General features: G+C 44.9%; 1 protein-coding gene across 1 annotated transcript in view; it reads left to right on the plus strand.

Annotated features, from left to right (window-relative positions):
* LOC310995771 (alpha-2-macroglobulin-like) overlaps window positions 1-12,239 on the plus strand; it is a 41,064-nt gene that overhangs the window by 18,684 nt on the left and 10,141 nt on the right. Inside the window, exons 11-18 of the mRNA XM_083984895.1 lie at window positions 6,632-6,799; window positions 6,928-7,155; window positions 7,250-7,313; window positions 7,703-7,848; window positions 10,786-10,935; window positions 11,276-11,416; window positions 11,530-11,611; window positions 11,701-11,736. Coding sequence (XP_083841021.1) covers window positions 6,632-6,799; window positions 6,928-7,155; window positions 7,250-7,313; window positions 7,703-7,848; window positions 10,786-10,935; window positions 11,276-11,416; window positions 11,530-11,611; window positions 11,701-11,736 — 1,015 coding nt within the window. The remainder of the gene's footprint in view (window positions 1-6,631; window positions 6,800-6,927; window positions 7,156-7,249; window positions 7,314-7,702; window positions 7,849-10,785; window positions 10,936-11,275; window positions 11,417-11,529; window positions 11,612-11,700; window positions 11,737-12,239) is intronic.

A 12,239-nucleotide genomic window follows, 5' to 3' on the forward strand; every position in this document is an offset into this window, starting at 1 on the left:
TATTATGCTGCACAGATTAGATACATTGCATATTGGTGCTCTCCAAGTTATCAAACCAGATGGAAGGACATTGAAAGGAGCCTGGGTCGCATTCCTTCACAGTCATGATCAAGTGGAAAAGAACATATGGATTTTGAGGGTGAAAATTATGAGAAAAACATTTGAAATATGGTATTGAACTGTTGATCTGGCCTCCTGGCAGACCAGGAGTGTTTTGAAAAGAATTTTGAAAAGTGGAGAGACAAGGGAATAACAGCTACATGTACACTTATACATAAGCAAGATCTTAAATCATTTAGACCAGGGGTTCCCAAACTTTTCCAACTCAGGGCCCACTTGACAATCTAAAAAATTTTCGAGGCCCACCTTCATCTCTAAATCGACCAAATATGATGCATTCTCAGAGCTTTTTTTTTTTTTTTTTAATTGAATGATAAAGATTGAGGACTGAACTGAAAGCAGGGGGCATGTAGGAAGCTCCACAGTCACTACTGTAACACAGCTGATGCTGCCAGTTGGAGGAGCATCCTGACTAAATCCTGAATAACAGAGAAGGCTTCAGTTTGGGAGGATGACATGAGTTCACTTTCATGTTCACTGAGAGTGAGACGGACCACAGTTTGGTTTGATTTACATTGTTGTTGTTTTCCTATAACTCTCCAGAAACACCATTCTGTCCATTTCATTTTAAAGAATATTAATAGGCCTATTTTATTTATTTTTTTATCATATTTTTTGTATTATAATATTTTCATTATAAAGACGTTCATGCCTCTCTGTTCAATGTTAGACTGCATTAGTTAGGACTAGGCTACCTGCAGTGAGAGGGATAGGCAGCTGTAGGCTACATCTACTACTGTTATTTTGGTAAAATAGGATCTCCTTCTATGGATCTTGATGAATATTTAGCTTTTTTACTCTGAAAGTTTTAGTGCTCTGACTCAAAGCTCACGTCAGCTCAGGTGATCAGCAGGTTATTGTTTCACTTCACTGCCGACGCTCCCGTGTGTGGGCGTGTCTGTATACAGCGCTGACATACACACACAAACCCTGTATCTAGCCTACAAGAGCCTGTTCTTCACGCCGTTGACCAGTCAGCATACAGTATGAAACGGGTTACCGCAGAATAAACGACACGAGCAGCTCCGTGTTTCCAAAGTCGGAGTTTTTTCCTCCACTTTCTTACCGGAGTATCATCGCGTTGCTCTGACTGCACGCTGCTCCTCACAGCAGCAACATGAAGCTGCTGGAGCCTCCTCTGCCTCCTCATTGGCCCGCTGCTCTACTGGACACTCAACCCTCCGCCTCCGACACTAATGAAAGCAGGCGTAGCCTACGGTACTTTGCTGGGTCGCCGGTTCGAGGCTTAAAACGCATGACGACCCGACACAGGCGAATGGACGGCGGGTCGGACTGAACCGCTCCACACGTTCGTCACTTTAGTTTCCACTTCTAGTTGCTCCACTTCCACTCTTTTCCAACTTTCACCGTTTCCTTCTTCACTTTAGCTTTAGCTGCTGCAGCTCAAACGACAGCGTTCACACCGGGTGTGAGTAAAATACTCGCTCTACTCGCTCGAGCGCGTTCACAGCCCCGACGGCAGACTGACAGGCTGCTGTCGCATAATTATTTCTGCCATGTGATCAATGTCCATAGCCGATAATCGTAATCGCGGTCCAGATTGGAGATTGTTTTATCGCCCAGGCCTATTACATATAATATATATATTTTTAATGTTTCCACAAAAATCATACTATTTTGAAAATGATTTGGCGGCCCACTTGCAATACCGTTGCGGCCCACCAGGGGGCCGCGGCCCACAGTTTGGGAATGACTGATTTAGACAACTCAAAAATGAGTTTGGATTGGAAAGTTGACATCCATACAGATATTTACAATTAAGACATCTCTACGATACAGAAGTTAAAGGAGTCATCACCTGGTTTCTTATGTATCCAATCCCCCTTAACTCATTGAGTGCCGCGCTCCTTTCCAAAGTTTTAGTCAAGTGTACCGGCAATTTAGACCATTTTTGACTTTTTATGTAGAGCCACAGTGTATTCTATATTATTGCCACCAACACATACTGTGGCTCAATTGAAAGGTTTACCTTAATGCTTCAAGTGGCCACAAACCGTTTGTTTCTACGTGCCTCTGTTCCTGAGAAAAGTCAAGCTAAACATGGCTGGGTTTCACCAAAATCCCTCCTTTTTTTCTAGAAAAGGAGATACAGCGTCTTTTATGAAAGGTGCGCTGTTTGTGTCTGTCGCTCTTCTGACACTCGCATTTCTGGATCAAAGGGCTCGTATAAGATAAATATATACAACAGTTGTTGTTCTATTCACAAAACCACCATCGGGGGCGGGGGGGGCGCCACTAAACAACAATAACACAGACGCACCGTGCCGTGTCACAGCTTCTCCCCGCGGAGCGTGAGGGTCAGTCGGCCACCGCGGCTCGGGAAGACCGGTCCCGCCGGTGGTCGCGGTCCTTCTGTGGTACGGGTCGGTGACGGCGGTCTGCTTTGGTCCAGAGACCATCAGATTTTACCGCGGGAGGACTTTGGGGAGGACACGGTGTTGCTCCAGCTGAAGACCGGGCGGACTGTCGGCTGAGAGCTTCCTGGTTCAGCTCCGAGCAGCTCGAGCAGCTGGAGCAGCAGCGCGGGTGAGAGCAGAGCAGCTGCGCTGCATCTGCATGCAGAACTCGTTTGCAGAAGCCGGGTTATGATAAAAACTTCCAGATCATGAGCTGTCATGTGACTTTGATCGTCATCTATTTCAGTTCTCCTCGTCGTAGAGTCCCCAAATTTACATATAATGTGTATTAAAGTGTCTATTTTCATAATTTAAAAAAAAAGCAAAAAACGTAAAATTACGTTTTCGGCACTCAACGCATGGGAACGAAAAACGAGAAATTACGTGGTTGGCACTCAATGAGTTAAATAGCTTTGAATCAGTTCTTAAAACTTATTGGAAACATTTTTTTTTTTTAAATTCAAACATAGAGCTTGTTCTGACACTTTTTCATACGGCAACTTTCTCTCGTGAGAGTAAGCACGAGGTTTTGACTGGTCCGGATGTTTATTGTATTAATATGTAATGAGGCGCGCATTGATTGGACGCAGGAAGGACAGAGCCGGAATGGTGGCTGGCCCAGTGGGTTACATGCAGGCAGTATTGGAAACCGCATACTATGCTGCTCTCTATACCGCAACCATGCTATATAACTTCATAAAATAAAACAAAATTGAATCGGTTCATTGTAAAACATGTATTTATTGATGCAAATGTGGTGATTTCTGTACGTAGGCTACAGAGCCCCGGGGCAGAGCTGCTGCTGCTCTGTGTGAAGTTTCACTTTTCATTCAAACAAACTACGACTGCCACAATTGTTAGATTTCATCAATGAGACCAACATTTACCTCCTAAAAAGAATTTAACCAGTCGGCGGTAAACCTCTACAAACCTGTGGGTAAGTTAATTAACAACCGTTTCCTCCGCGGGCATGACAACGTAGTTTGACCGGTTAACGAGCAGCTGCAGGCGGGTTGCTGACGAGTCACTCTCCGCTCCTCTGCCTCGCTGGAGCTTCACTTCTCCCAACACGAAGCAAACTTCTAAGCCGTCATTTGGATAAACTAACCGCACATTGGGGATCTAAACCCTTACTTTCTCGCATGAAAAAATATTAAAACTTAATAAATTAACGATCGTTTCCTCCGGCGGCATGACGACGTTGTTATCGGCCGGCTAAATGAGCACTGCAGGCGGGTTGAGGAGTCACTCCTCCGCTCCTCTGGTGCTGGCTGCAGCTGGCTGCACCTCTCTTCTCCCAACGCGGAGCAAACTTCTAAGTCGTCATTTGGATAAACTAACCGCACAATGGGGATCTAAACCCTTACTTTCTCGCACGAAAAAATATTAAAACTTAATAAATTAACGACCGTTTCCTCCGGCGGCATGACGATGTCGTTCGGCCGGCTAAACGAGCACTGCAGGGCGGGTTGCTGACAGTCACTTCTCCGCTCCTCTGGTGCTCGCTGGAGCTTCACTTCTCCCAACGCGGAGAAAACTTCTAAACAGCCGTCATTTGGATAAACTAACCACATATTCGGGATCTAAACCCTTACTTTCTCGCATGAAAAATTATTTAAACTTAATAAAGTGACGAAATAACAGCGCTACAGTGGGAAATAAAACAACACGTAATGGCGGCGCGGCAGAAGTCGGGGTGGTGGAAGAGAGGTGTGTTTATGAAAGCAGTCTCCTACGGTGACGTCACCGTAGGAGCAGAATCAAAATCTCGTAATTTGGTGGTGTGCAGCCTCATGAACTACTCTGGCTTAAACAAAGAGCCCAAACGAAAAAACTCAGCCACTTTCAAACCCCAGGTTTTCAGGCAAGTTTCCACTGAGGTCCAACACCAGTATACATGTTATAACAAGGAAACATGTGATTTCCGGGTGATGACTCCTTTAAGTAGGAAATCTCATTGGAAGGGAATGATGTGACTAACGTGCTGTCAGAGGTGCTTACAAGCAAATTAATTCAAAACTTGTCACTAAACTGTATAGATGTTTACTGAAGCAACAGGGAAGAAATACAATGTAAGTGAATGGGGGGGGGGGGGAATTAACGTTGAGTTGTCTAATTGACCCTTCGCGTAAGCCCTGCCCCCTTGGTTACTGTTGCTACGGCGGGCAAGCTTTCACTCCCAGCCATGCTCCTTGCAGTATTTGGTATCGATTTCAAAGGAAATATCAGCAAATTTCTGGATAAACTGTTCTGAGATAATAGAGAGAACAAGTCACAAAGATCATTCATAGTTTTCAGTGACGTGACTCGCGCAGGAGGATAAAACATCTGTTCAACGACACGACTGGACAATGTACAGAGCAGCAGCAAGGACCGGTAATTTTACCGTCTATCAACCCACGAAGACTTAGGTCATCTCACTGGTCATGAAACGTTGTCAAACTGCAAGTTTTTGGGCGATTGTGAACCACATACAGCTTTCGCTGCTGTTTTTTTTTCTCCCACCGCTGTATCAGTCAGTGAAAGCAGTCCCTGCCTGGAGGATCCCTCGCCTAAAAGCCCAGGTAAAAGCCCTAAAAGTACAGCTGTCATTTCGGAGGTGAACATATGGTTATCCCCATATTTACACTTGCTCAAGTCGAAAAAAAAGTCAGCTCGTATCTGAACATCTCTATATTGCTGCTGCCGCCGCCGCCACCGCCGTAGTAGCAGCAGCAACAACAACATCCTTCTCTACAAACAAATGTTTTTCGTCCTAGTCTCAAAATGTGTCCACAAAAGCAAACGTAATGACTCACTGCGGAAAGCTTGCCAGGCCTATAGTTACGGTTGCTAACGTAGGATTGGACAATAGCCGTTTGTGGGAGGAGTTGGCGAAGGGTCAATTGGCACTCCATATACCCAGCACACATCAGACTTGACTGCCAACCACTCTCATAAGCCGTTTTCCCACTAAAATTAGCGGGTCGACGCGGGTTTTTTAAATGCGGGTCGACCCGCTAACAATCGGCATTTGGCCCCTTTCCCATTGACCAAAATGAGCCGAGTCTGACCCCCCGCTGAGGGATCAGACAGAGCATAAACCAGTCGCCCCGCTCTCATCCGCGGTGCAAGAGACACACACACAGTCATGCCACAGCCGCCCGCCGCGGAGTGTCCGTCCGCCGAGGCAGACTCTCTGGCTGGCTGACCTGCAGCACCAGGACCGCGGAGGACAGAGAGTCTGCTGCGGCCGGATGACGGACGTCCGCGGCACAACACGTCAGTTAAACAGACTGTCGCTTCTTTTCTTTTCTTTTTTTCTATCGTTTTTGGTCAGTGTTCTCTGATGTTTTGATCCCAGTCTCGGATGAGAGCAGAGCGGAGCAGAGCTTTGTTTTGGTACGTGATATGAGACGCGACCGGCGCGATGACGTAGCGTCACGTAACGTTCAGTGTCATCACGTAAATTAGCGGGTTGACGCGGGTCTGGCGTTCCCACTGCAAGCCGTTCGGAGCCGAGCCGATTAAAGGCGATTTTAACCCGCGTCGCTTGCCGAGTCGTTTGACCCGCGTCAACGCGGGTCGACGCGGCTCGGTGCGCCTTTCCCACTGCCACCAAAAGCCGATTGTTAGCGGGTTTAAACGGGTTTTTTGGCCAGTGGGAAAGGGGTAATATACTTAGGTCATGTATGCAAAAGCAGACATTTTGGAATGAGTTTCTAAGAGCCAAGGTGAACATTTTGGGACATAACATTCCTAATGATCCCCGGTTAACATATCTAAGACTGATACCAAAGGAAATAATGGGTAAAGATGACATATTCCTTTTTAGAATTCTATCTCTTAATGGATGAAAATGGACCCAACTGGACTGAGCCACTGGCTGGACATTGTTGAAGAAATATGATCAATGGAACAAATGACCTACAGCCTATGGATTAAAACAGAGCTATATGCTGTAAAATGGACAAAATGGCATCTTTATAATAAGGATGTAGTGTTACCCCCCTGGTATTTTTGGACCTGTTTTAGTTATTGATTTTGCCATTAATCAAAAAACAAAATAAAAAAACAAAATAAAAAAAAACTTCTACTTCCTGTGTGTCCAACAGATCAAATCAGTTCACCACAACAACACACCCATTGCTGACATGAAGTTCTACTTGTTAGAGGGACTCTGGTCGTCGAAACGTCTGTTGTACAACCTCACCACCGACAGAAACGGCGTTGCCAGTTTCTCACTCAACACAGAAAGCTTCAAAGGCGACGTTCGTCTCTCTGTAAGATTCCATGGTTTCTGAATATGCTGCGAGTCACCAAGGTTCAACTATCGTAGCTAGTGACCAAGTTCTTCCTCCATCTCAACCAGCGTGAGATTCATTTATAATGTTTCTTTTCTGCAACCAAGGTTCACAATGAACCGACCTTGGGCTACAGAGGTCATAGGACTCCATTCTATGAGACTGGACATCTGACAGTGTCCTTGGCCCAGGCTTCTACTGTCGATACTAAATCAGTCAGCTCCCTGGAGGTGAAGAAGAAGGATGATCCACTTCCCTGTGACAGAGAAGAGGAAATCGTCATCCAATACACAGTAGTAGGAGAGAAACAGGGCTCTGTGCACGTGATGTATCTGGTAAGTGAAGATCAACGATGCTGTGATCTGATGATAAATGGAATTACTTTATACTTTTACATACATTTGTGTGATCTTCTCTGAAATCCTCCAGGTCCTATCTAGAGGAGCCATTGTAATGCAAGGATTTAAACAGATTGAAGTTAAAGACCAGCCAGGTGAGTAAAGCCTGGCTGTTGATGCACCCTCCATTTTTTTTTATGTAGGCTACTCTTGGCTCTGGTGTAGTATTCCTTGTTGGCTCTGGCAGTTTTTATCAAACTTGGTAACACTTGTGGTTGGATAGGTCAATCTATTTAATACTTAATAAAAAACTGAAAGATTAAACACACATTCAAAAAAAAAAAACACCACCAGCCTGTGTTAAAAAAAAATACGACCCTTCTTCAACACCTGAGCCAATTCATGGGCGCCTTAAGTTCTCCCCACAGCACCACTCAGGTGACCCCTGAAATGGGTTCAGTCATAGCCAGATGTTGTCTAAACAGCTGTGTTATCAATGCATGAGGGTGTCTGAATGAAACTAACAGTTGGTTTGTTGTTTCAGTGAATGAGGGCGAGGTGTCCTTTAAGTTGACCGTGAGTCCAGACTCAACACCAGAAATCCAGGTTCTGGCTTACGCCGCCCTGCCCAGTGAGATTGTGATCGCCCACCGTGCCGACTTCTCCACAGAGAAATGCTTTGGTCACAAGGTCAGTGTAAGAAGAAGAACAAGACATGAAGGTGTGAAATCAAAGTGTATGATAGTTGTTGATACAGAACAATGTACAAGTTACAGTCCTCAGCACAGCAATAACTTAAAGAGGAACTAAGCAGGATTTCTCCCGTGGCTATGCTACATTTTTACCTTAATTAAAAAGCTCCGGAGTAATTGTGATTGTTAACTACATGACTTGTGACAACGGAGGCTCTCTGCCTCCACATTAGCCTCGTAAACCAGCTTCTCGCGGAAGTGCATTTCATTTCATTCTGAGGGAGAGTCTGGCCTCATCCCCATTCTAAGCGTTTGGCCTGAAACCCTCAGAAGGCCGAGCCAATCAGCGTCGCCCGCTGTGATTGACACAGCACGTTGGCCAATCAGGGACCGACTAGTGCAAAGCCCCGTCACTACACCAACTTGCTGATTGACTGAATGGGGTTGTCTGTCAACACTACTACCAAAGATATTAAACCGTCTTTGCTACTACTCCTGCCCAGCTCCTGCCCACCCCAAACGCTTAGAGGGGGGATGAGGCCAGACTCTCCCTCGGAATGAAATGAAATGCATTTCCGCGAGAGGCTGGTTTACGAGGCTACCTCCACATGGCGTCTCATGGCTGAAAACCAACCTTGTAACATCAGTGTAGTTACTCGGTCGCCGCCCTGGTGTCCCAGCTCTCGTCTCTGCGGCACCGCGACACAAACGCGCTCCGTAACCCGTAATGTTTTGTTTATGACGATCAAGACTACACAAACACACACGCCGTAACATCGTATATGTTATGTAACGTTATCCACCGCTCCATTTATTGATTTTTCGCCAGCTTCGTTGTAAACAAATACACATGGGCGAGAGGAGCGTAACCAAACAGCAGAAAAGGGAGTGGACTTGCATAGTTCCCCTTTAAATATCTAGCGTTCAGATTCTAGTTTGCAGCGCTCACTCCGCACTCACACCTCCCGTCGGCAAAGTGACGGTGGCCTCTGAGGACAAAAAAACTTGTTTACCACGACTGGGAGTGTTTCAGGAGCATGGAGCGATGAGGTGAAGATCTAAACCATTTTACAGTATGTCTGCTGTTTCCTCCGCCGCCTTCTTCATTGGTTTATGAATGTGAAACCCTTGAAACGCGCTCTCTGACTGGATGGACTTTCTGTACGGGCTGCCGTACAAACATAGCGGTGCAAGATGGCGACACTCCTTAAAGCAAGACCTTTGCTGTATACGAATAATTATAAGGCTACAAAAACCAAACTGATTTTATTTTATAGCAATTATACACTTATACAAATATATTCATGGGTAGTATATTCAGATTTTGCCAATAAACCTTGACGATTATTACACACTGGACCTTTAAATCCCAGGATGAAGTTCAAGTCTGACCTGCAGGTCATCTGTCTCTCTCACAATTGTAATAACTTGAATTGACTGCTTGGTATTAAAGGCGGTTACATGCTGTCATTCCGACATCCCACCATTCCAACATACCGCTATTCCGACGTGTGAACGTCTCATCATTCGGACAAGGCTTTCAATATAAGGAAATGTGTGTTACTCAACAGGTGACAGGTGACTGACATGCTGATAGAGGAATGCCCACATGGTTGTGCGTAAATATGCAGCAGACAGGGACTAGTCTGCCTGTCTAGCCTCTACCTGGTCTTTTTACTAAACTCCAACTCCTTTCATCATTGCCTAAACCCAACCAGTCCAAAATCTTTTGGGAAAAAAATATGCTATTAAAGGAATTGTCGGAAAGGCAGGATGTTTAAAAAAAGAAAAAAGGAGGCAAGAATTGTCGGAATGATGGGACATTTTATAGAAAATTAAGGGTTGCCATTTAGACAATTAGAGGCCTATGTCGGACCGGTGGTATGTCGGAATGGCGGTTGCCCCCCATGAAAGGCATGTTTATACAGTAGTTTCACAACACAGGTCCACATGATTTTCTAATTTAATCATCAGCCCATCTGTAAAGGGTTTGAGTCATTATCATGTTCTCCAGTGTGAATGTGTGGAACATGTCTTACCCATTCACCGCCTCTCATGTAAAGAAATGGACGTTAAAGGGATACACCAACATTTTTTCATGTCTTGCCTCACTCCCGAGTCCATGATAAGCAGATAGACACCATCCTTTCAACTGTGCGTGCAGAGATAGAGCTGTATCGCCCGTAATTAGCTTAGCTCAAACACTGGAAGTGCATAGGTAGCGTTAGCCTGCCTCCTACCCAAGCCAAAATCAGCAGTCATAAGCTGATTTCATTTTAGCTCTAAACACCGTAAATATATCACTTTATCGACATTTCAAACATTTTTAGGCGAGAAAGTAGCCGTTTAGATCAGCAGTGTGTCGTTAATTTGTCTAAATACCAGCTATTTACAATTTTGTTCGGACGAATTTGGCGCTACTCAAGCTAGCCGTTGTGACAAACGCACTTCCGGTTACTTTCACAAAATAAAACACCTGTTTCCCTTTACATACAGAAAACCATGACGATAGAATTTGTGCTTTTACTTTGAAATAGGAAGCTAACCTACCCTCGATGTAGCTAGCTTGAACCAAAATAAACCGTCTTTGCTTGAACCCTCCGTTTTGACCGATCTCGTCCCGTTACCGGCATTTGACCGCTCAAGATGCCTTACCGGAGAGTTTTGTCAGTTCGAGACGAAGATCGGCCCGCCGGTTTCCGTTTAGAGTTGCTGAAGAGTGTCTCTGATGACTTCAGGTGGAGGCAGGCTAACAGTACCCATACACTAAGCTAATTACGGGCGATACGGCTTTATCTCCCTTGTTACTGCACGCACAGTTGAAAGGATGGTGTCTATCTGCTTATCATGGACTCGGGAGTGAGGCAAGACAGAATGTTGGCGAATCCCTTTAATGTCACATGGACACTGCTTACAGGTGACGTTTGTTTTTCAGGTGTCTCTGGAGTTTTCTCCGTCCTCAGCCGTCCCAGGAGAGGAGACCTCCATGCAGCTGACGGCCCAACCAAACTCTCTTTGTGGGGTGAGCGCTGTGGACCAGAGCGTCCTCATCAAGGAGCCGGGGAAGACTCTGACTACTGAGAAGGTAACTGCTGCAGTCGACCACAAAACAGAGGCTCACATCCTTAAGTTTTAGTTTCCTCCATAAGCACAAACATCATTAGTCCCCCAGAGGTTACAGTTTACTCTGCTGTGATTTCCATCTGTTCAGATTTTTTTTTAGCTTTTTCTCTCTCCAGTTGTATTTTGTTACCAATTGTATAGTACATTTTATATACACTTCATATCCCTCTGTACAACTTAACCATAAGAAGTTGGTGTTTGATACTTCGTCCACCTCACATCTAAAGATGAGCTCATGTTGTCATGTTGATTGACATGGGGGGAGAAACATTTTGTAGTTTGAAATCCTGTTTTCTATACAGATATTTATGTTGCTGCCTGTCACCAAAGGATCTCATACCCCATATGAGGTGCAGGATCCCGTTGAATGCTTGCATGTGAGACCAAGAAGGTACATTTCGTATCATCCTTCTCGAAGTGATGATGCTTACAGAGTGTTTGAGGTACGTCCAAGACAGTGACTTATAAAGAACTTATATAATTATTTGTTGTACTCACAATATTATCGCTGTATAACTCTCCGACCTTTCTGGTCATGTGTTGTTGGATTAACAAGAAAATAGGTATGAAGATGGCGACAAACTTGATCATGCGGAACCCTTCATGCCTCATGTTCAGAGGAATCACATACCACAGAGGTAACTGATCTTTTTCTGAATTGCTGGTTCGTGGTGTCACTGCCTCTGTCCTCTGTCTCTGGTAAAATACTTCTTGTTTTCTTCCCCAGGTGAAAGGGTCTATGTAGGATCCCCAGGTGCCCAAGGTAACTGATCTTTTTCTGAGTTTGAGTTTGAGTTTATTTCGATCAGCAAAAAATGAATAAATAAATAGAACCGCAAAAAAACAGTTACACATCCCTCTAAAAGCAGGGCTGCATGGCTGATCGAAAGGGTCAGGGCTACAAGCTTATAGAGAGCCTAAGCGGAAGCAGGAAGTAACGGTCACCATGGGACCTCAACTCTGAAAAACTCGCCATACAAATGAACGGGACTGAAAGTTTTATTTCGTGATCCGATTGAATTGTGCCATGAGAAAAAAATATGTCCTCTACCTGTTTAAAACATCACGTTTCATGCCGAGAAATCAGCAGTTTGTTGTAAAACTATTGTAAAATAAAATTCAGTAGAATCCGTAACCAGAAAGACTACAAGTCGCGTAGGTGACGTCACACACCAAATGCCGCCCTTTCCCGCGTCAGTTGGTGACGTATTTTTTGTGGGACACCAGATTTGTAGTCCGTAGTAGAGCGTCATCACACAAAATACA

Source organism: Trachurus trachurus, assembly GCF_905171665.1.
Source record: "Trachurus trachurus genome assembly, chromosome: 13".
Taxonomy (NCBI): domain Eukaryota; kingdom Metazoa; phylum Chordata; class Actinopteri; order Carangiformes; family Carangidae; genus Trachurus; species Trachurus trachurus.